Source organism: Acanthopagrus latus, chromosome 18 (genome assembly GCF_904848185.1).
Source record: "Acanthopagrus latus isolate v.2019 chromosome 18, fAcaLat1.1, whole genome shotgun sequence".
Classification (NCBI taxonomy): domain Eukaryota; kingdom Metazoa; phylum Chordata; class Actinopteri; order Spariformes; family Sparidae; genus Acanthopagrus; species Acanthopagrus latus.
In genome coordinates, this window is record NC_051056.1 from 16,538,576 (window position 1) to 16,564,776 (window position 26,201).

Below are 26,201 nucleotides of genomic sequence, written 5' to 3' on the forward strand. Positions count from 1 at the left end.
TCATTTCTAAGGGAGGTGGAGGTATTTTGAAAGATAATATTATATTACAGCAGAGAATGTAAAATGAGAAAAATATCAAAGTTCATTGGCAAGAATCAAAACAGCAAGGCAAGGCAGGAAGTTTACCGGCTCTTCCCTGCTCCATTCTGAATCCCCACCATGATAAAATGGCACATTTTTAGGCGCATTGTAGAATCCAAGCGGATTTGCAACTTTGGCCTCTATTTGCTCAGCACAAGGGCAGCACAAGTGGCCTGGGTAATGCATGTGCTGCATTTCATCACAGCATACAGACTACATTTTATTCAGATGTCTCGGTTAGGGCGCGTAAAGCCAAGAATCGCAGTTAGACGGATCCGAGCAAACCTTTCCATGTAGCTCAGAGGACCAAGCTGCTTTCTACTAAAAGTACACAGGCTACTGTGAGCCTGTGGAAATGGACTTGAAAATGCATTTCACTTGAGTATTGAGAATATTTATCATTCCTCTTGCAAAGGAGGGATGTGTATTTTAAAACGACTTCAGCATGATCACACAGACTTTTGTTACACACACACCATGGTATGAACTGCACACACTAACCACAAATGCAGGCTTGAAAGACTGTATTGATAACATGTCTGTCTTTACCAGCTGGGGTAAATACATAGCATGAACCGTCTAGAAAAATAGAACCACTGAGACTGCTGAATCCATTCCAACATGCAGCAAGGGCACAGCTTTTGTGAGGCTGACAAATATGAAATTACTTTGGAGAAAGCAAAGCACGCGGCTGACGCGGGATATGTTTTGGTGGGAGGACAAAGGCTGCGCGCGTGGGAGATTGGAAAGCCAGCGCTGTTGTTTGACAAATGGTAATTATCATTCACTTTTGTTCCGCTAATTGCAGTTAATTTTGAAATTCATAATTCCTGCATGTCAAGACCAACTTCAAAAAGGAACAGATCCTACATACTCCAAATTTTCCAAAATAAAAATCTAACACGCACAAAGCGGGAGAAGCCAGGAGTGTGGCCTTTATGTGAGTCTATCGGTGAGATCAATCAGCACAGCTGGTTTCATTTTTAATTCTGCCTGCCTCACTTTACTCCCAGTGCTCCAAAACACACTTGCAGTTGTCTCAAGGCCAGACAAACACAAGCTTCAATTAAATCCACTTTGATTCCCTTCTCACTCCGAGGTGTGTTGCTTTGCTTTGAGGAGGTCTGCCTCCTCACACAAACATACACACACACGCGCGCACACACTCACCCTCATACGCATGCACTGTGCTGACCTGCCTGAGAGGCCTAATAGAACGCACTGGCAGATGTGTCACGGGAACAATTCACCTTGCCATCTGTTTTTCAGTGCTTCATCGCCAAATCCTTCCCTCTCTGTCCCGCCATCAAGGACAGAATGAAATACAAGTCCCATTATGGGGAAGCAGCTAATAATGCATTATCAATTAGTCCCCTTGGCTACTGATCGATGCTTAGCAGGTGGTACGAGGCCATTCTGTTCATTCAGGGCTATATTGTCCTCTCCCCCCCCAATTCTCTTATTTCCTTCTGTTCATTAGATCCCGGCTCTCAGACCTATCAGGTTTTACTTAAGTTGCAGCAGGAGTGTTCCTCAATATTCCATTAAAGATCATGTTTAATCACTGCGGTGTGGCGCCAGTCCCATCAGAAGGACTCTGTCCTGAATTTGGCTGAGTTCGGACAACAACAAAATGACAGTGCGCTGCTTGCTGCTTTCACATTTTTCTTAATGTCATTCATGTTAAGGGAGCACCTGTAAGTCTCCTGTGAAGGTAAAAAGGTATTTATCTGCATCCATGTTGCTGACCTATACAAGACTGAGAGAGGAGGGGAAAAAAAGTGTAATACAGCGGCAGAGCAGAGAGATGGGGGTGGAGGATGGTGCAAGAGAGGTGATTGGCTGCTATAATACTGGGGATAAGTATTGAGGTATTAAAATAAAGGTTACAGATCATTTCAGCTAAGCCAAGCTCATCTCCCCCTTAGATCAGAAATTAAATATGTCATCACATTACAATCCAGGATCTAGTCAATCAGAAAATACATATTTTATACAAATGAATCCCCGCAGACACAGGGGTTAGCCGTGTGGTGCTGATTATTAGTTATATTCAGAAAAAGTTAGTCGGTTTTAAAAGATTTACAGACGACGTCATATGTTGTGTTTAGACTTCAAAACGATTGATAGAGGACAGGAACTGATATTGATAAACCTGCAGGTCATATTCCCTTAAAGAGGTGTGATATTATATGTGGGGTTACATTAAAAAAAGAAATATGAAAGAGTTTATTAATATGGTGTGTATGATTGCAACTGTAAAGTCTGAAAAATTCACTTTCATCAAGGCAAATGTGAAGCATCTGAATATTTTCTCCGTCCGTATTCATTGCAGACGTCTTGTCGACATCCGGTTCAATCAACAAAGAAAATATAATCTCCCCACACATCTTTATAAGGCAGTTGCGGCGGTTTATTGAAATAGGAATGTGAAATGCATGTATTTTCCACCTGAGAGGGTTTGCTGCAGAGGTGACAATGAGACGCGTGAATCAAAATCGTTTCCATCAATGCTGGCAGATGAAATGCAAACACAATCAAATCAGCCCGGCCCCATACAACAATCCTCCTCGCAAATGCCAATCGCCCTTCTCCTCATCATGTGTCTGATGAGAAATCATAGTGCGGGAGAATCTCCTAATCTATGCAAACACACTGTCAGCATTGATTTGTTCGGTGGGGATGTGTCTTTATTAGGACTCACCAGACGTCTCCGTTTCTCCGGTTCTATAAAGAATGACCTGGGAGAGATACCGAGCCGGCCGGGGCTTTGGAGGCAGTCACAGCCATAACAATTGAGATAAGTTACTGAGGACAGGTAATGAGAACCAATAGACTTGGGGATGGATCAATATCGGACATTGATACCAGGAGAGGAAGGACAAATTGTGACATCTCTTTCCTTTTCCATGTTCAAAGGGAGCTTTCGAGACAAGTGGCCCTTTGTGTACGTGTCCTGATGTGTACGTGTGTGAAGCATAGGTGTGAAAAACTGCTCGATTATAAGATGCATCACGATACGGACGTAAAAGATTCTGCATCGACGCAGAGAGAGATACTAATCGAGAGTCTGCCACCTATGCTGACTGTTGATAATTCAGCCTCAGATGGACAATAAAGTTATGTTGCGATGTTGCTCCCATGCTTTGAACTGTGAGCAGACATTAGGCTAACATTATTTATCAAGGAAGTATGTTGGAGGGAGGCTTTTATTTTGTAGACTGCTGTTGTCTGATTAGTGGAAGGATTTAATAAAAGGAGAATTTAAATGATGAAAAAGTAGCCATGTGCAGTAATATAGATCACTGAGGATGCCATACACTGAGATGCATCAAGAATCTTTTCACATTCGAATCGTTGACAGCTGATTCGTAATCAAATCAAATCGGGAGGCTGGTGAAGATTCACACCTCCAGCGCACTCGCAGAATACAGAAGGGTATCAGTAACTGTAACTGTGCACTCCAGCTGGAGCTCTTTTGTCTTTCCGGCTCTGAATCGGCTTCAATAAACAGACCTGTCTGATGAGGCCAGAGGTCACGTCTGCTGTAGATGGTTATCCACATGTCATGTTTTCTACCTCCTGAGCTTCGACCACTGAGCCGTCTGACTGAAACATGTCTGCACTTCAGACCTGGGTCACTTATTAATTTAAAGCCTTGCAGTTACTTTGACGTGTGTGGGTCTGCAGGGAGTGAACATGGATGGGGGTTTGCTGAATATTGCCTCGGCAGCGTGCGGACGGACCAGCTCAGCTCTGAGCGCGGCCACATTTTCTGATAACGTTTCAACTTGGTTCTGCCACACGATGGTGAAGGGATTATCAATCACCTCTTCCGCTCCCTTTGATCGGGTTTGCTTTCCCCATTTGATATCCTTTTTTCAATAAAAAAACATGAACAGAAGTCATTAGGATGGTGGGAATCCCCCGACGTTTGCGGTGCAGATATCACAGCTGCCGACAAAAGGTTGCTTCAAGTGCGTTGGTGATCAGACATGCATTCACAAAAAGGCAGTCTGAGTTTGACTTTCAACAGACGAGGCGTTATTTAAAAATAAAAATCATTAGTACAATTACCTCAAAGCATGTGAGCTGGGAAAAAAAAACACATTGTACTTTGCTGCTTTTAATACTGATGAACCAAATTCTGTTACTATTACTTAATGGGAGCGGTGGGTATTATTGTCTGTCATGTTATTTCATGGATGTGTGCTATGATGTTGTAATATCCTCTAGAAAGCAAAACATTTCTATATGTTTTTGGTTTATCTAGTACAAAATAAAGTAAGTGAAGCTCATATAAAACTATATGGTAGACATGTTTATCTTGTATGCCATCATCATATTGCTCAGTCCTATTTGAAGAAATGAAAATAGTCATTCTACCTAATAGACTTAGATATATTTAACCTTTTCCTGCTCCATGCTGGCTGTGATTCATTTGCATCTTTGATCCTGGAAGCATCTTGAAGTGATTTTCTGCTGCTGCGTCTGCCTCACACCTTCTAAAGCACTGTAGATCTAAAATTGCTAAATTTGACCTCTTTGTCGATTCTTCGCTAAAGAGAGCGGATGCTCCGTCTCCAGGCTGCTGATGTTTTGGCGTATTTTAGAATCTCGCTGATTTCTTGTTTTGTATTAGTCTTAATTACATTTATGGTGTCATTTAAGTTTGTTTTTAAAAAGTTGCTCATCAATTTCCAATCACAGTTACGTTTCCTCGATTATTTAAAATATTAAAATAAATACTCCTTAACCTTTGTTTTTTTTTCCCCTGACACGTTAATTGGTGATTAACAAGCATCATTACAGGGTGAGAAAATCCTGCAGCTCCAGGGTCTGTGAAACCTTTTCAAAAGCACTTCAACACAGAACATGTCTTTTCTTTGTTAATGAAAAAAATAACCCGATGTAAGATGCAAACCAGTGGCTCAGTAATACAGAATGTTTACTATGTGGCTATCAGACAACAATAATATACCAATGACATGTCAGATGTCTTTCTGCCTCATCGAACAGTACGTGTGCTTCAGCATTGAAGGGCCTCTCCGTCCATCAAACACAAAGATCATCATGTTGAACAGAGAGAAGCAGAATAAATGTGAACACCATCTCCAGCAGTGACTCTTAACTCTGATGTGCCTACACGCCGTTTCCGACATTTTATTGTTAGAATTAAGAGCCTTAACTCTACCCGCAGCTCCACTTTAATTTACATAACAAAGGAACAAGGATCTTTGACGAGAATCCCAATCAGTCCGAACACGTCAGCCAATGAACCTGAGGCTGAAATCTCAGGGGCTTGTTTGACGGCTCTCGGCTGGTCACATGGGTGCATAGTATTTTCATCACTGTCTCTGTTAATGGAGGGAAACCAGCATGGATTCTGTTCAGTGTAAAGCATTGGGGGGAAAAAAAACAACCACTCTGAGTCAGGTAGGAAAGTTTCTTTTAGAGAAATAGGCTATTTTGAGAAGGTGATTTTTCACTGTTACACTGGGTATAAATTGTCAATCAATTTTTGTCAACTTGGGTCTGTCTCCCAACCTCCTCAGTCCTGCCTCCTCAAGGCATGATGTTGATAACGGGCAGCTCCTGGTGTGACAGAAGTCCTAGTTGCTTGGCAACAGGTACGAGTTTAGAGTCCGGTGTGACTGTGACGACCAGGGTGAGAGGATGGCCTGACAAGCCCGTACTGCACACACATACACAACTACACACACACACACACACACAGCTTTACCACAGTTGGATGTATGCGCCTCACATGTTTCTTGCAGGAAAGGGGGGATTAGAGGATCCATCAGTAAACTCCTCTGGGCAGCGCTGACATTAAACAGCACAAGTGTTTGAGGGATCGATGTGGGTACTACCAAGCAGCCATACCTCTGGACAGCCACGTGTCCTTCACTGCACAGCACCACACATGACACATTCATCATCAAAGGCAGCTGAAACAGAGCGATGTGGAGGAGCTGCGACGAGGCCTTGGAACTTCACAGGGTTTCTAAAGACGCAGCCCATCCACTGCTGCAGGGGTCCGCAGCACCCCGTCGCCACAGATTTGTTTCATGGACAAATAAATGCTGACTATAACGGCTAATAACCACATGGCAAATGGTCCATCATCGTTAAATGTTGGCAGAGCACCGTTGCATTGGTAATGTGATGTTCTCATAAACCCAGTCGCAGTTTATGGGGCACATCGTGTTCTTGACAGAAGTTGCTGTTGACAAAACGCAATTCATTTTCACCGTATCAAAGTGGAGCAGCCGACTCTGCAGCATCTCCCACTGCGAGCAGATATAACGTGTGTAGCATAGAATCTGTGTTAATCGAATTTACATGGACTACAGTGAGGACAGGACTCCGACGGGACGAGGGGAGATGGACTCTGCACACCAAACATCTTCCAGCACAAACACAGCCAAGGTTGATGGAAAGTGATATATTGATATGTCGAACTTTGTATGATTGTGAGACTGAACTATATAATCATCCCTATCTTATCTTGCTACTTTTGTTTGCATTTCCCAAGATGCTAGTTTTTTAAAAAATGCACTACGGAACAGTTTCCTGGGTGTTTACGTGTAGATACTATATGCCTGTAAATAACTGTTTAATTTAAATTCTTCATGTTATATTTCACCCTATCCTATTCTAAATGTAATCTTCTCAACTCCATTATATGTGTGTATTCTGCAGGGACTACAACTTTTATTTTGTTGTGCAACCGTGTGTTGTACTTGGACAAATAAATTACTGGAAACTTAGATTATGTACATAGAACTTCTATAATTTAGTTTATTTACTGGACGCACCATGATAGGAACAATCAGAGAGTGGAGCTTTATATCTGAATTCTAAATATGGTGGATGAATTGAATGTATTGTAGCTCTGCTCTTTTAAAATAGACCTATTGTGCTAGTTTGTTGTTTTCCTTTTCTTACGTGTCTTACTTTCTAGTGCATATAAAAAGGCCCAAATTCCATGCCAATGGGAGCTTAAAGGACACACAGGAACTAAAACAGAGCAGGGGGAATACAGAGGTGCAACACTTGGACAGTCTGAGAAACCTGACGTGTGTTTTGACCATTAAAGCATGTAAACCTATTCTAGTACTAACCCAAAATAAATGTATGAATCTGAAAATGAGCATAATTTGTCTCCTGTAATAAATATATATTGATTATAGGTGGTCAAATTAAAACAAGCTGTGAAAACAAAATTATTTAGACGATTTTATTTAGATATAATACTTTAGTTTCATATTAAATATGCTCTCTGTGAAACGATCTGTCTTCTCACCCTGATGCTCTGTTGCCACACTGTCGACAGTCTTTTTTTTTTCATGCACATGCATACTCGCAAAAAGCTGATTAAAAAACAGGTTTCCCATTGCTCATGGCAGAGCTATCCACCTGAAAAAAACAGGTGTTTCTAATCTGTGACCCCGATTATGGGAACAAAGTTTCTTGTTTACATGACATTTAAGATACCAGCATAGTGGAGAAACCTGATGACAACCTGGTGACTCAGGTGCATGTCAGAATACTGACTGTAATACAGCAGAGGTATTAGTTTGCTCACCAAGGCTTTAAATGTACTTGCTGCTCACAGATTTGGAGCAGTTTCACTACCTAAAAGCCTTTTTTTTTGTCACTTCTATCACCGACTGTGAGAAAGGGGGACTTGAACTGTTAAAATAACAAAACAAAACAAAAAAAAAACACATATGGGAATTGGTCAAATTTTATCAGTGTTGACTCATTGACAATCTTTTTCTTAATAATCCAAATCCACAAGCGCTCCCTTGTGTCTTGCCTTTCTCTCTTCAAAGCAGGAGCTCCAATTAATGTTTCACACTGTTTTATTGCCATTATCCACAGGAGCCTGCTTCCAAAATGACATCATTCCAGACTGCGCCTCATCCACAAGGTTAAACAAACCAAATAACGAAAGGACTGTGTGAGTGACAGCAAGGCCGTGGCATGACATGATTGTCTGCCAATTCTTCTTCCACCAGCACAAGCTTGACTCTACCGAAATACAGCCACATAAATCAGAGCTTCAGTATGGGACTATTTGTGTTCATTCGTACACTGAATCAGAAAATCCTCACCTTACAAAGTGTCAGGTAGAATCATTAGTCACCCCCCTCACATTTTTAGACACTTTATGCCCACATTTGGCAAGCTGCTGCATGTTAATTCTAATACCTGGAGACCATACGGATAAAATGTTTGTAAACAGAGCTTTTCTTTTAAAACGAGAAGAGGGAACATGTGCATATGAATTGATAAACTTCTCCTTTAAACACTGTCCCTTTGTGTTTCTATGTATAATCTACAGACAATGACGAGTGTGTTTGTATTTTTTTTTGGCAGTTATTAGCTGTTGTGTCCATTAAGGCTACAAATCTGAGTTAATTGTCATCTGTGCATGTGTGTGTGTTCCCACTCCCCAGAAAAAACCTGTCATTTCCACGGGTCTCGTTCCCAATCAGCTGTCAGGCTGTGAATGGGTGGTTTGAATTCACCCATCGCTGCTGAATCACACATCAGTGTCATACATGTTTATGACACTGATGGCGGAGGCGGGGGTTGCAGCACAACAGAGAGAAAAACAAACAGGTCTCCAAGGTGATCGAGAAGATTTCTGAGACTGAAACCAATGTGCTTATTATGAGACTGGCAGGCTAAATAGGCTGGATGATGAGCCAAGAGCCTGATGGAGCACAGTAATCACTGGCAAATTGCAAACCTTAGTTTCAGCACGCAGACACTTTACATAATGTATCTATGGAGTTGTTCATGTCACATCCGTAACTAATGGCAGCCAAAAGTGATGCTCATCTCAGCTGAAAGAGTGCCAAAAAGGAGCCCAATTTGGGCCGAATCTGAAAATAAAATTAGTGATTTAGATGGAAAACAGGGCAGCAACTAACATTTATTTTCAATGTTGATTGACTGTCTGAAGATCAGTTTGTTGATTATCGCTTTTTGCTCGTTCTTTAAAAGTGAGAAAATGGTGAAAAATGTTGATATGCGCAAGCACTACACAATGTTTTGTCCACAACTTGACTGCCACTGAGGAGTAGACACATAAATATTCACATTTAGGAGGATAGAATCAGTAGAATTTTTACAATTTTCCTTACTAAAATTCTTCAAACTGATTAACAGATTATCACTGTATCTGGAAATTGATTTAGACGACTAATCGACAAATCCTTGATGGGAAACTGTTTGTTTGTACCTGTGGCTGGGTCAACAGTCCGTTCAATCAAGTGGTCATCCTGGTGAACCCACTCGCCGTTGCACTTGAAGTAGATCTGCGTGGCTGGAGTGGAGCGGCAGGTCAGCATCACTGGCTTGTTCTTCACGATGAACTCGTCCTCCGGCTCCACCAGGAAGTGAGGTAACAGGTCCGAGAAGGCGGCAGGAAGTGTCGCTGTGGCGGCGTGCTCGGAGCCTTTGGAGGATAAAAGAAGCAGAGATTTTAGAGGGTTGCTGAATGAGAAAGAAAAAAAAAAACCTCTTAAGTTTTCAGGATGTCATGAAAATGCAGCAAATGTCTGATGCAGAGATTCAGTGTCCTTGGTGAATCGCAACTCATACATATGCATTAGAAAGAGGGAGAGGAAGACGGAGACAGACAGGAAGAGACAGGGCTGTATGGAAGAGAGCTGGCAGTGACGGAACTCGGCCTTGTGAGCTCTTGGTCCGGTCGGAGGGGGTAGTGGAGTCCATGTCTTTACTCCAGCTCTTAATCACAGCCCTTTAACATCGCCGCTGATGGACTGGCGCCCATAAATCCCGTCTCAGTGACTAGGCCACTTCACACTGTGTTATACGGCTCTTCAACCAGGACTCTAACTCTACTCACATTAAGCAAGACGGGGCGAGAGGCAGAGAGGTTAGAGATGACTGACAGCTAGACAGCCAGTTAACTTGAAATCACTTCCTATATACTGCGGATGTCGTTTTATTCCTCTACAACCTTATGACATATAGGAGGATGTGGAGGAGGAAGAGGGGAAGATGCATCTCCGCCGTTTGGAAATACAAGAGCTGTCCTTCAGGGGGACAATGCTGCGATTTACAACAAACTTGCTCGCTGAAAAAATGCTTTACACAAACGCTGAATGACACAATGGAGCCTACAGCGCACACATCCTTCCTCAGTGTACACAGTTTCTCTCTCTCTAAACATATTAGGCTTGCGCGAGCCATAGCGAGAGGACACTGAACAGAGTGGAAGAGAGGGAAATAACCTCTTTACACCGCCGACACTCAGGGGAGACCAGTAAATCCCAAAATAAAACCCTTTAAAAAGGAGTGTAATATTAATTTAGTGCCCTGAATCCAATATGGCTGACAGACCGGGCATTAACAACCTTCTCCATCACTCCCTGTGCAGCAGGAGGGGATGGGAGTCCACATCTCTCATAATGAAACGGCAACACTCGCACTGACCTTTCCTCTCCTCTCCTCCCTCGGCCTGCCTGCGCTCATCCTCGCAGCTCGCTCCTGCCCGGGTCAGCGGTAATATTACGTTGCGTCATAAACACCAATCGTGGGATAAAGACATTATCTGTCAGTTCCTCCCCCACTACACATTATATTAATGCTCTCTTCCCCCCTCCTGTTTTTCTTTTACCCCTGTGTGCTGAGTTGCTAATTTATCAGGATGAGATACAGCGAAGCATGCCGCCGCCGCTGCTGCTGAACCCCATTAATGTTTCGTGTACATGTTTAACTCTTAATGAAAACTAAATGTTCTGTGTCCAATGAACGACATAGATCACTTGCTGACACTTCGCCTTTTTTCTCCAATTTTCCAAAACATATTTTCGTGCTGAAACACATTAGGAGAGGAGAGAAGGTGTCATTAATAATGGCAGCTCCCTATTCAGGACGACACAACCGGCCGACATTATTTACTATGTATGTGAGTTTGTGTTTCTCATGGTGTGAAGGAAAGGCCACAGTTCATCATGAATAGTGAGTATAATTGCTCTAACGCAGAGCCAAAACTTTGCTAATAAACGGCGTGGGACCAGCAGGTCAGGTTGTTTGAAAGTGTGTTGGTTCTAATGATGGCGGCTTCTTCTAATGGGCCGGCTTCCAGCTTTGTGACTGCGGCCATTAGCCGGCCGGGCTGACCCTCTGTACTCCCCGCTGACTGAAGACGACAGCTCGCTAAAACAGTGGGCGAGACTCACCTCACACCTGCCAGGTTAATCATCTCATAGAGGACATATGATGTTGAAACTGAGAGGGAAACCAAAGTCGCCTGAGACGCTGACGAGTCGCGAGTCTGATGAGCTCCTGATGCTGTTAGCTCGCCGCTGGCTTCTCATTTGCAGGGGTCACATTCAACATGAACTCTCAACTTTTGATGATGTTTCCAATTTGTATTTGTGTGTGAGCGCGCCGTTGTGTGTGGGTGGGGGTCGGTCTTCCGTTTTAGTACATGCACTTTAGGTTAATGAGGTTAAACACGTAATTTCTTTAGAGAAGTAAATTGTCATTTTAGGGGAGGGCATTCTAGTCACGCACCGCTTTATATCAAACCCATAATGGAGGGCTGATGCGTAGTAAATTGGCTCAGATTATTGTCACGACACAATGTACTTCAAAGTCAACGTGCGCACACACACACGCACGTGCAATCACACACAAGTAGTATCAGCCACTTAACAGACTTCTTGCAGGTCAATGCACAAATCAAATAGACATACAGCAGCAATATAAGCTGCACTGCATTAGATTCCACAGAATGTAATTGGCTAGAGTTGCCATTAGTTGGTCAAATGCATCTGAGTCCATTGCCAGATCATTTAGTACCCACACACACACGCGAACAACAAACACAGGACACTAAATGTCTCCCTTGCTGATTATTCAGCCAATGAAGATGATTTAATTGATGCATCACGCTGGATGTGTTGCTATTGCCCATTAACTGTTACGTAACCGCATGCATTCCTGCACCGCTCAACATTTTCACAACAACCCACAATCGCCGTTTTGTTCTTGTGCCATTTTTAAAAGACAAAAACACATCAGAGGTCGTGACACGGTATTTTTCTGCAGCTGCTTTTCTCCAGAGATGATTCAATTGACCTGAAACAAACACACACACACACACACACACACACACACACAAGGGGGCACCAGGTGTCAATGTGCTGAGCCGTGATGTCCAGGGCAGATTTCCAGCTGTGCACAGACCCCGAAGTCTCATCTGGCCAGCTGACCACATCAACTGCAAAGTCAGGGACCGAGCACAAGAGGAGAAGATGATGAGGTGGTTAAGATGCAGGCAGTCACTCTCGAAAATAAAAATAAATCAGAAAAAGTTATGTTCCGGTAACGGTAACTATATAGGCAGAGACCATTGCATTTCAAAAAAGCATGCAGGATTAGATTTTCACAAGTGTTGCAGCTTTGTACACGTCTTTTCTTACCAGCCTTCAATATTTCATAATGATTTTTACTTTGATGTCACGTACTGTATCGCTTTCCAGGAGCAGGTATCTTTCTTTGCATGCACACAGACCTCAAGTCTTATTTTGAAATGCCAAAACCCAGCCCTACCTCTCCTCTGCCACGTACTGTCGGCTTGTGTTATCGCCGTTTGTAAAACAAGCGTTTATTTTTAATTTCACTCCTTATTATCTACTTGGAGAGCAGAATTGCTGAACGCACCGCAGTGTGAGCATGTCAGCGGGGACAAAAGCCATCGCTGGAGAGAAAATAACCCCTCTTTTGTGTTTCTCCCTCATGGCACCAACACATCGTATGCCCTTTGGAGCCAATTACATTTTTTTTTTTTCTTTTTACAACGTCATGTCCCCAAAGGAAAGCATCATTGAGCAATCACTGGGCATAATTTACATCACAGTGATGAACAGCAGCTATAACAAATGCTTTATGACACCATCAGCGCCTTACAATGTCCTCTGAAATTAATTCAATTAAAATTACTATCCGGAATATTAAACCATTTCATGTTTAGCTTCCATTAACAACAAATCCAAGATCAAATATGTCAGTATCACTTTGTTAGTTGATGTTTTGCTTCGAAGTGCTCGAGTCTTCTTAAGTGGCTTTTATACCACCGAGTATCTTTATTTGGTAATCACTCTAAATGTAATGTATTTACATTAGGGCTCCGGAGCAGGAGCATTGTTCCCGTTAGAAACACTGCTCTGACAACATTAAAATCAGGAGTGATCAAACACAGGGAGAGGAGCAGAAAAAAAAAGCCTGGAGCACGGCTGACTGATGCATGTTTGTCCCCAGATGACAAATATTTACTCCACATGTCTGCGTTTCAGGATACATTTTTCAATGAGACAACCATGCCTCAACAAGCACTCCTTCAACCACACACATACACTCATTCTCTGTCACACACACTCCATGTATACTGTTCGCACATTCATGGTGCAAACACAGCAAACACACACACAAAAACGTGCAAAATGTGCACACAGGCAAATTACTGGCCGCAAGCATGAAAGAGCAGTTTTCTCCCGATCAATCTGAGACGCAGCATTATGCATGCAATCAAAACTGCAGGAATATACGAAAACACAAACAAATTCAGATACCATACAATGTGCCCGGTCATTAGGGTCGGTCTGGAAAACAATCAATCACTGGCAGTGAAAATACACTTGTATAGATCTGACTCACATGCATTAAATAAACATGCTGGAGAGATGGCACCCATGGCAACCCAAACTTAATCACATCACGTTTGCATCACTGCTGAGAAGATGCAGAGAGGGGAAAAAAAAAAACAAAATCAGCGAATGAAGGACAGAAGGAGAGGAGGGAACAGAGAGGACGGGGGTGAATAAGTAAATCAGTCCCACACATGCCACATGTGACGATATGACAATCTTCTCCCATTTAAATGAAATGAAAAAATTGGCTGCTAAGCATGTACATTCATGCAGCGCTGTACATTTGTGCGCATATATTAGTTCAGCATGCTAACACCGGCAGCCTACACTGTTCCTTGATGAGAATATTTCCATGATAGATGCTCCTCCTGGATCTCAGGTCACAGCAACACCATCAAAAGCTGCCGACATAAATCATCTCTTCTCAAACAGGCAGCACTTTGATTAAATGCTGCCGCTTTTTTTTTTTTACGTCAATAAACAATTTGCCAACAAAAGAGGAGTTGGAGCTGTTAGGCTCATTAATAGTGTTGCCGTGCATCATATTTACACAACTAACACCTTTTGAACAGGAGCTTACACATCTGCTTATTCCGGTTTGTGAGTTTTTATTTATTAATTTTTCCTGTCATCTACAGTATTTGAAGCAACACCTCAGCGGGGGCGTGGGGGGCGTGGGGGGGGGTCCAGGCAGGGAAGCAATTTTGGCGTGTACCTTTGCCACCTTGGCTGACGCTCCCCAACACCTTCGCTTGCCTTTCAAGAATTCTTAGAAGGCACAGCCGCCTTGAAAACCTTTGAGACCATTTTAAGTTCCTGTCAATGAAAACGAGCTCACATTTTGAGAACTGCGTGTTAAGTGACAGGCTGCATGTGTGTGAATATATTTGTCAGTGCAGAGGTGCATGTTTGTGCCCGATATGTACGAATAAATGGCTAAAAGTGATGTTTTAAGAAGACTGACAGCTGGGAGCCTGAATTTGTGTACATAACGGCATCAGTGCTAGAAGAAAACATTTATCTGTCTGATTTAAACTGTTCAGACCTGTGGTTCGAAACCATGTTCCTATTCTTAGACGCATCCTTCACACTGTGGTCTAAGATTCTCCAGATTGGATGGAATATTCATATTCATCACTCAAGTGGCACAGCTGATGCTTTGTCCCCACTCGCTTCCAGATGTTTCCACAGACAATCCAGCTCCGCAGCTGAATCAGCCTCTCTAAAGCGGAGCCTTAATCACTGGCTGACTCACCAGCAAACTCTGAATCCCACATTGACCACACTTACTTATATTACTCAAGTTACACATGATGTCCCCTTTCATTGCGAATTTTAGGGCATTCCAAATTAAGTGTGAGAGCGTTTAGCTGCTTCTAAAAAAATAAACTTTTGATCACTGCCTCACATTAAGTCGCATCTCCTCAAGAGATGAAGAGCTTAGCTTTAAACTGAAAATACATAATTCAAAATCCAAAGCATGGCAAAAGATCGAGTTGCATTATTAGTTAGAAATGTGTTCCTCTTTGAGTGTTTGTGTCTAAAAATATTTTCTGCTCTTAAAAACAGAGTATTAGGCAGAGGAGAAATCATTTAGAAAACTTGCATAACATCTCTGCTTTGTAAAGCTTACTTGAGCTATTTAATGTTCAGTACCCTCAGTATATAAGGTCACTTCAACAAAGCAAACATTCAGCTGGAAAAACAAAAACAAAAAAAAACTGATCCTTGTGCATAAGTCTTTAAGCATTTATACGTATATACATATATCTCAAGAGGCTACAGAGAGTTATTCACAGAACACAGCATCTGCAGATGTGAGAAACACTTGATAAATGTAACTCATTTTACAGCGAGATTCTAAAATGCCTTGTTGGTGCAAAACTCAGATTTGAATGTCTCGCATTTTCTCAAAGCTTCACCTGTTAGGCGGTTTGCTGCATAATGTTTTCTAAAAGAGTCACAGAGGTTTAGACACATTTTGACTCAATAACTACATGCAATCCTCAAAAGAACTGAAGACATCCTGAGCCGTCAGGAGGGGCAGAGACGCAGTTTGCCATCCAAGGCACGCACACGCTCGCGGATTTGTCGTCCCCTTACGCTTAGCCGGAAACGAGGTTATCTAGAAGCAAGTTGATTACAGAAACCAGAGCAGGCATGGGAAGGAGCAGAAGAAAAAATGCAGACACAGAAGGAAAAGGAGGCATTCTTAAATCTTTGAAATGGATGTTAGGAAATAATGTGAGGAAGGGAAAGACAAGAGACAATTTAGATTACCAAGTTAATCCTTTAATTACCGGATACGCCTGCAGCTAAAATGGAAGGTTTCACACACTGCATTTTACAACTATGGAACAATTCGAACCACAGAAATTGAGGCAGACTGCCATAATGATCAAGAGCCATAAACCTTAAAATAATGGAATGTCAGTATCGCTGGTAATCTTTATTGTTTATGATGCTGCTAAAACTGAACAAAACACTACAAATTGCAATTCAGAGCTGAAATGAAACTCGCTCCGTATCCCATTTTTCATACACACATTGTTACTTTGAGAGCTTTACAATTAGATAAAACCTGTTCTTTTTTCAGCCAAGTGTGCAGAGCACAGTATGGCAAACGTCCACAAAGAAAACACACTACTAGTTCTGGGACCGTCCAAACAAACAGGCTCAATTTGGCACAGCGGCAAACCAGCGGAGAGAGAGTGTTTAACTGCTGATATCGGCAGTCGTCTCTTAAAAGTTCTGTAGTCTGTTCCAAAACAGTTTGACACAAGTCGCTGTAAATGCGAGGCCCCCCTGCGACACTTGTCAACCACGCCAGCCTGCCAATTTCTCTCTCTTCCTCCTCCTCCAACTCCTTGTCGTCTCATCATCTACTCTCCTCCCCGTAAAGATCCAGGTAGAAAGAAATGGGAGATGACTTGCTCCATCTAATTAGTGTGACGGAGCATGGAGGCTCCTCAGCATCAGACAGAGAATTAGAACACAACACGAAGATATGATCCATAACAAGCCTGAGATAAAGCATCACCTGTTCGACTCTAATTACTGTAACAAAATGCCAGCACCAACGTTCCAATTTAACACGCCACCAGCATTTTCCGTAGCGGTGACACACTATGCCAGTGTGCTCACTAACAGTATAGTGTAAAGATAAGGGGAAGTCACGCTTAAGGACAGAAGGAAATTCTCACTGGTTGAGATTTGTAAAGCACCTTTTGTTTTTTTAAGCACCTTTTGGCATCAACACATTGCTGTTAATGTCTACCTGGATGGAAGGAAAGACATGACAATACAGGTATAAATTAACACAGAACCCACTGTGAACTGATTGTGATGGTTTTGCTTGTATTGTGAAAAAATATATGCTCAGCAGGTTGAACCACTTGGCAAGTTGTGGGGAAGAAGACATAAATTCCAACAGATCAAATTATCAATAATGTTATCAAGGAAGGGTCTAACTGGCATTGTACGTGCCACATGAAATATTTTGTTTCCCTCCGTTCAGATTTATGTTTGCTCAAAACATACTCTGTGCTTTGTCTAGCAGCGGTGCTTCACATTGCCGCTTTTAATAAACTTTTATGGATTCAGATATGAGTCATACTAATTTTCATCTGCCCATGGGAAGAATGAACAGTCAAGATTCTATCCTTGATTATTGCTCTGTTTTTGTTGTCTTTTCTCCTTGTCTCTCGTTTATGTGTATGTGAGTGTGTTTGTGTGTGTGGATATGTCTGACTTGAGTCACAACACTAAACGCAATACACAATTTAATTTAGCAGCATCACATGAGTGATTTACAAAGCGTGTAATTGGCCTTTCCTGGGCACTAGTCCCATAAAGTCTAGAAAAGCTGCGATGGATTAAAATGAAACGCTTTGGAAACAGGATAGCACTCAGTTACAGATCTACACAGTGGCCCACCTATCAGTGATCTCGAGAAGATGGAGAGGAAAGGTAAGTTAACAGTGGGGCCTGTTTTGGTCTTCTGGAGTGTCCCCCCCTTAAATTGCCCAATGACCTACCCCCTTCTATCTTAATCAGTAGCCAGCAGCAGCCAATCAAATCTATGAAGTGCTGTAGCTGAGTAGATCGCAACATTAGTTATAGCCAGGAGCACTGGCTTGTGCCAGAAAGGATCCTCAGTGTTATATGTATTTGTATATTTTTTTAAATAATGCAAATGGAGAAACGTATAGGCTATTTCAAGTCTGGCTATAGTCTACTGGGCATTTCAATAGTGAGAAGTAAGGTCACAGCTTAAATGCCACTTCATCGACAACCACAACCAAACTGAACAGGTACATGGATAATATAATAATATATCCAGATAGAGATCAAACATTAATACCAGATGTGAGTAGAATTTAAAGTTTTCCATAATATACATTAATTAGCATGCCAATTTGCTAACTACCAATAATTACAGATTACAGTTAAAGTTAAATGGAATGTCAATAATTTTGAGGGTAAAAACACATTTTGAACTGATGACAGCACATAGGAAAGGTCAGTATGAATCCCTCTCTGAAGACCATGAATATATAATTCTTGACAAACAAAGCAAAAGCAGATATTTTAGTCTGAACCAGCCGACCCACAAACACAGCCGTCCTTTGAACCACACCTCCAGCGTGCCTAAAAATTGCTTTTGCTCACTTAATGAGCCATGAAAACACAAATATATATGTGAAGTCATGCATAGTAGCATCTTTCCTTTTCTATGTCTTCCACATTGCAAAGACTAACAACATGAATATGATGAGAATAATGATTGCTGCTACCGTAACAAAAATGCAGACATGTGGCAGCAGCGTTTTCAAAAGACAAACGCCTTTACCACAATGTCACATGTCCACAGAGCGGCAAAGACTCAGATCCAGCGGCTCCAGACCTGAAAGAGAAATATAACTAGGAATTATGTAGATAAGTGTGAACCTGTCTGGAAATAACAGACAGAGCTGGTTATCTGATACGACTTTCCCTCCAAAGCAAACCAAAGCACATCTGAACTCCACGTGTGTTCAGGGTATCAGTCGAAGGCAGGAGCTGCGAGCAGAGGACGGGGAGTCATTTCAACCCGAACGGATTATTCTCTCAATTTTTTGTATTATTTGTTTTTTATTTCAGCTCCTTCTATTCCTTCCAATATTACCAAATCAACCAAAGCAGATATTTTCAACAAAGCACATCAGTCTTCACTTAAAATACACCGTCTACACCACAGGGGAGATCAGGTAAAATGACCTTCAAAAGCACAATCCGAGTTTTCTTCACTAATTTAAGGAAGATAAATCACATTTGAAGCACTCACTTTGGTGTATAAAATTAAGCTCCGAGAGTGTGACAGCAGCCACATGTGACATTCACACCAGCTAACTCAAAAACAACCCTGATCCGGATAACATCCCGTCAAAATCCCACTGATGGCAGCTGGTTCAACAGCTTATAGACTCCTCATGAGGATGACTCATGTTACTTGGCCTCTCTCTCTGCATCAGTAATCACTCCTGTAATATGTACATGACTCCTCACCTAGTCATGTGAATTAAGGGGTGATGAAAATTAAACAGTGCCTTTAGAACATACAGTGCAACCGTCTGCGTCAATAAATTAATGACTAAAATAACGCGGGTCAATGTGCAGTCACTGTGGATGTCAGGTGAAAATGAAATAAACTGTGCTGGAGGTTTAAAAAAAGAAGGTACACGGACATTAAGATCAGCTGCTCACCGGGAGCTCCAAATGCAATAACGTCTTGCTGAAATGGAGCTCATGGTGTTGCTTGTTTTTCCTCCCAGACAGTCTAATTTCTTTTACTTTAACAACACTGAAGCTGGTATAAAAGAGGGAAGAGGAAGAGCTGCTGCCACACTTGAGCACAGTGCTTGTTCTGCCTTAACCCTGCAGATCAGATGTAATGTTATAGGCTTTAAGCTACTTTAGGCTCTGAATGCTGATGCCTACACAATGTAATTCTGCATCACCTGCGATGGAACAAATCCTACCACTGTCTTAGAAAATAAATGCATTATTTTGCCCTATCAATTTTTCTTTTAGAGATACACAGGGGGGAAATAATACTGGTTTAAAGCAAAAAATCTGGAGGGGAATTAAAGACAATGAGGAAATGTGATTACCAAGAGGAGCAATTGAATTTCATCCAGATAAATTGTTTATTTCCCAGTGGTGGAAGGATAAGACTGGCGATATTCTATAATTTGGCTATTGTCAACAATTCCCCCTCGAAAAAACTGTGTGGTGAGGGCAACTGATTTTTCCAAAAATGCTGAATAATCTCCTTAAACAGCTGGGTACTGTAGTCAGAAGCTAGTAGGCTTCTAGCAGGAATAAACAGTGCATCTGCTAGGAACTATTTTCAGCTGTGGATTAATACAGAATTGATGAGCTTGTGAGTATTGGCCCCAGGATGGTGTGTGTGGGATTTACTCTGAAAATACAGTGCCCATGTTGATGGTAAGGAGGGAACATGTTAGTAGGGAGTCGCTGATATGTTTTAATATTTATTTAATGACAACGGAGCTCTGATGTTCAGAGGAGCAAGCGGCGGTATATTTGGCTTCGGTATCAAGGACAGTGGAGATTATCAATGTCCAAATCAGCATTCCAATGCTATGTCTTACTTTAGATGTGGGAGATGTTGCATCATCTGTGACAAGGAAAAAAAGAGGCAAGCGACTAATAAAGAGCGAGAAACAGAGCTATGGTGTTAATTAGTCTCAAAACAGACCCACTTAACAACTGTGTGCGTTCATGTGATGTGAGCGCACAGAGCAGTTTCCACGCGCACAAATGCAAACCTGAGGCTGAGGTAGGAACGGTAGGTGACGTCTCCCCTACAGTCCACGTATCTCATTAAACAGATATTTTCAATCATGGTTAAGTATACAAGCAAATAAGTACCGCAAGTTTGACGATAGCTTATCACTTTTAGTGATGCGTAGTTCGGCTCCAACTTCGTCTGTATCTGGATGTAAGGTTGTGCATCAATTATGTACCTGCCACTCATCCGAATGAATTATTTTCTGCGATTTAGAGACCAGAATGAACATTTCACTCAGCCTCTACTGATCCCTGTGGGCTATATTGCCTTTTGAATTATGTGGAGCAGCACAGCCTTTTTAAGTGAGTTCTTTACTGTATGTTTGTATTGATGTATGACTGTTTTCTTGAACAATTCCAGACAGACTTCAACTTTAAGCTTCTTGAGTGAATATTCTTTTAGACCGCTTTGATCACGCTTAGGATTGATCAGGACAGCTGCTTTACTTCACAGAACATTAATTAACATTAGATCCAGACCCACTTGTTCATAGGATCGAGTTATTGTTGGTTTTGTTCTGAGAATGTTAACAAGATCATTATTAAAAAATCACGAGTTATCCCTGAAGCCCTTTTACTTTCGTATAATTAGCAGCACCACAATACAATTATACTTAAGAGAAGGTACACACATGGGTTTATGTTAGAAGGAAAAATACTGATTCTGAACAAGCATCTTAATACTGTGACTGGTCCAGATGGTGCTCAGGCGACTCTGTTATCCAGTACAGGCTACTTTAAAACTCTAACAATTAATCATATTTTCTGTATTTTTCCATTCATAATTTATGCAGTGTTAGTATTCATAACCAATACATTACGTTTACTGTGCAAAATGCAACTAAATGTGCGTACAGCAGTACTTGAGTAATATGTTTAGTAACTTTTCCCCTCACATGGGGACAAGAGCCGGTGTGTGTGTGTGTGTGTGTGTGTGTGTGTGTGTGTGTGTGTGTGTGTGTGTGTGTGTGTGTGTGTGTGTGTGTGTGTGTGTGAGGCAGATAAGCAACACGCAGGATTCTTCCTCCTGGGCTGTTACGGCAACTGATGATCTTCTGACAGATGATGTGATGAGGTGGGACAGCGCCGCTACGCTGCCAATAAGACCTCGGTGCAAATAAGAGCTGAAGACATGCACCGTCTGATAACAAGGGAGCTGCTCTCATTGTACAGGAGTCCTCCATCTCTCGTCTTATCATCAACTCTGCATGCTCATCTAATTTGATTTGATAATATTAAGAAACGGTCCAGTGTGTAGGGGATTTAGGGAGTTTTAAGGGGGGGATCTATTTGCAGAGAAGGCGGATTCATAATTATCTTTTTATTATTGTATAAACACCTGACACTAATAACCGTTTTTCAACACCTTAGAATGAGCATTTGATTTCAAAATAGGGAGCCGGTCCTCTTAAAGGAAGTCAGCCATGTTGCACCACCATGTTTCTACAGTAGCCCAGAGTGGACAGACAAAATACCGACTCTAGAGAGGGTCTACAGATGGAGAGGGTGGGATGTGTGGTGTTCGCTTGGCTGCAATTTTTCAACCTCATTAATGCTACTAAATCCCACAAACTAGACATTTACGATGGATATTAAGTGATGTGAGTTAGAGCCCAACCAATACTGTAGGTTTTGGTCCGATGCCCATATCAATTTCTCAACTGATATTATAATAAACACAGAATATACAAAGAAATACACTTATTGTGCAATTACACCTCAAAATGTATATAATGGAACAATACATGTCACTGCAAAATTTATCAATATCAAGATCCCGAGCATCTTTTTCCTCACAATGTTTCGTGAAAAAGCAGTAATTTAAGTGATAGATTGAGTCTACTTGATATGTTTCCCATTTCTTGGAGCGTATTAAAATTTTTGAGTTTTGTAGAAAACTTCCATTCAAGAAGTCCTCATGCTGACCTTGGCTGTGCGGCATGCTAAAAATGGCAGGATGCCATAACATTTAACATTTGCCATAACATTTAAGTAGAAATGGAGTGACTGCACATACATCAGTGTAACGGCGGTAACTTTGATGCATGAAGAAAAGAAAAAAACACAATATGTGCCTTCATCTGAATGACTAGCAGCTCTACTCTGTAAATGTTTTAGAAGTCAAAGTCAGTTGCAACAAAGAGGCCAAGCTGCGCTGTTCTCATGTGACGCACAAGGAAATTGAATTTATCTACACAATGGTTAGCTCATTTTTTCTCCTCACTCACATCTGCAGAAGGGTTGCAGCCTTATGCACAATACACAAATTCTTCAAGCTGTCCTTCACATCCTCCATTGAGACTTGTGCCTTTCAATCTGTCATCTGTGTATTATCAATACTTAAAAAAAAAAAACACCCCAAGGACAAATTCAGCATGTTTGCTTTGTTATTATAATGCACATGTTGAGAAGAGAGGAATTTTTCTCCTGAGCTCTCTCGACAATGGCAACAATAGCTGGAGTCCAGTTTTTTTTTTCCTCCTCCCTGCCTTCCCAAATCCATAAAGAGTCTGATGGCCACGCTCTACATTACAGAGACAGAAATGGCTTCCACATCCTACCCAATAATGTGCATGAACAATAGCAAAGCATTAGGTGACTGGCAATAAATATCTGAAAAGAGGCACTTTGCTCCAAGAAAATATAGCAAAACATTTCGAGCTATGAGTCTGGAGGAGACGTCTCGTCAGAGCTGTCAAACCAAGGTGTAGAAAAGGTGTGAAGAATGTTGGAAAGTGGTTTAAAAGGCACAGAAAGATCATTATCTAAATTAAAAAGGAACACTTTTTATACATTGAGTCAGCATGTCACCTTGTCCTTTCTTGTACGCTGTATAGAAAAGACACTTTAGTGACTAACTGCAGTCAGGGCTTTTCTTGTTTGACTGAAAACCTACCAGGAAGTCTCAGACCACAGCCTCACTCAGGGCTTTTGTATATAATTTGGATAATGGCGTGATATTCAAGCATTTTTTTTTTTTTAATTTTGAAAAGGGGGGGGCAGCTGCTTTGAAATACAAGGCAGGTGACGACTCTGACGAAGGAACAGCCTGGTGGATTTGGTTCAAATGACAATTCTGAATTTGAAAAGGGGAAATGTAAGTCATATTAAATTTAGCGTGACAGGCCTTATTTGACTTTAAGATGAATTATGTCTAAATAATGGGCTACTTCCTCCGACAGCGCAGCACATGGTTTGGCTTCCAGGTGACCGCCTACACACACATTAGAGAATATGTGGGCGGACCACTGCCATTCTTTGTCAGTGGAGCAGAGAGAAGGCAGGATTTAGGACAAGAAATAAAAATAAGCAACAACATCCACGCAAAGTATTATCATATATATAAACCTCTGCACTGTTGCAAACACTGTTACTAAATGTAAAGTAGAGCTGCACTTAATCTTGATAACTTCAATTAACTGTTATCAAGCCTGCAGACAAATTGTAGATCTCTTAGTTAAATTGTAAAGAGGGCATTTTTTTAAAAACTCCCCTTTGACATTATTCACAGACAAAAGCAGCCTCATGTCATAAACAGTCAAAATTACTGAATAGCTTTTAGGCAAATTAAGGAAAAGTCTAAGAATATGTGAAATATGCTTTTCCTTGTCCCATTGCACAGTGTCAATGTAAATTTCATCATGTTGCATCCAGAACAGAAATACAGTTTCTTATTCTCGCTTGGATCAACTAATGGGACTTTAGACAAAACAAGAAATTTAATTGCTATTTGTTTCAGTTCAATTCATAACTGTCCTATATAAAAAATTTGGTCTGCAACAGATCTGACAATGGACACAATAACAACCAATAAATTAACAAATTATTATCATTTTTTTCCAATCTAGTGTTGTTTCTGGCTTATGCTCATTTTATCTTACTATAACAAACGAGAGGAAAACAGCAACATCTTATTGGTTCAACACCATTCAGCCTCACTGGATGCCAGGAAGTCGAAGGGAGCATTGAGGTGTGGCCAACATGCCTGTTTGTGTTGGACTAACATGTTGGTGCTGAATTGTGGCAACCAGTGGTGCTAAATTTGGCATTTGGGATCTTTACAAACAACATTATGTAGAAATTTTTGCATTTAGTGAATCTGAGATTCAAGCAAAACTCATTACATCATAACGTTTCTGTGATCCTACCCTCTCACCGAAGTAACATAGTGCAGAAACAAGTGATAGAGACACCATTCAGCTTATTACATGACATCACACCATCAACATGATTCTGAAGCTTATGTTAAGGTAGAAAAGTTGCACAATGTTGCTTTAAACAAGAAGTAGGTACATTGAAGAAATGTTTGGATTTATTACATGTGTCACTCAGGTGTCTGCACAGTAACCACAGGGAGCAGCTCTAACTCTTTGTTTTTGGGGGTGGTACTGTACAGTGGGTGGCATTTAGTCTCTTTAGAAGCTATCAGAGAGTGGACTGGTACTCATCAATCATCTCTCTAAAGTGATCCGATACAGTGAACAGCCTTTGCTTTTGGCAAATTCTCATCATCATTATGTGGTTAATGCAGCTGAGACCAGAGACAGCTTGAAACAACGACAAAAAATAATAAAAACAACCATCTTGATGGTTTTGTACAAAAGCTTGTGGTAGAAAATGGTGAAAAACACCAGATGAAGAACTTCTGCAACAAGTACAACCAGATGACCATGAAATGATATCATATAATAAGTCTTATACATCTGGGAATTATATGTAGAGATGTGGAATGATGTATTGTGTGTTGTGTGTCACTATCAGTGCATTTTCTTTTTACCCGTGAAGCTAAATGTATGAGATCAAGACAAAACCTGCATTTATTGTGCAGATGGAATAAAATGATTTTCTGTCTTATATGATCTACATAAAAAAGAGGATTTATCACTGAATATAAGCCACTGCAGTGGTTTAATACAAAGGAAGGGAGGGGCGACAAACAACAAAGTGCAAAATAAAGGCATTTCAGACAGAATTATGTTTCACAGACAGCACTGTCATGTTATTTTCACAATTTCAAAGATCCTCTGGACAAATGACTGAATTGTTAAAGCACTTGTCACTGTGTTGCAGCTGATAAAAGCTGATTGTTTTTCACTGTTCTCAGATTTAACCACTGCAGACAGTTTTTTCCTCCTTCAAATTTAATGATGAAACCTCAACAGTAAAAATAAAAAAAAAAGCATTGTATTATCTATTTGATAATGTGCCACTTTAGCTCTGTAATTAAATTCACATTTGTAATAAATGTACTGTGGTTGTTATCCTGTCTGAGCTGCATACATTTAGTTTCAAGGGTAAATGGCAAGCGAGTCAGATCTAGTATGCCATTAAAACAGTAGCAAGTACGCATACTGTGGTTTTAATGTCATTATGACTGAACTACTAATTTAATCTGTAGTTGAAAAATAAGAGGAAACAATCGTGTTTAATGTCACTTTTATAAAAATCTAAATGTTACTGATTAATGTCCTCCTTCCTAGTAAACAGGTTTTGTTTTATCGTGATCAAATTACAAGTCAGTGACACTTGTAATTTTCCAGCATTATGGAGCTTTCAAAATAG

General features: G+C 41.1%; 1 protein-coding gene across 6 annotated transcripts in view; it reads right to left on the reverse strand.

The window, feature by feature from the left end:
- The window catches only part of unc5a (unc-5 netrin receptor A), a 187,729-nt gene that overhangs the window by 60,306 nt on the left and 101,222 nt on the right, over positions 1-26,201 (reverse strand). For all 6 annotated transcript variants that reach the window (XR_005070979.1, XM_037076276.1, XM_037076277.1 and 3 more), the window contains one exon: positions 9,341-9,556. Coding sequence is in view for 5 of the 6 variants with exons in the window: in XM_037076276.1 (XP_036932171.1) it covers positions 9,341-9,556 (216 nt within the window). In the remaining variant the exon portion in view is untranslated. The remainder of the gene's footprint in view (positions 1-9,340; positions 9,557-26,201) is intronic.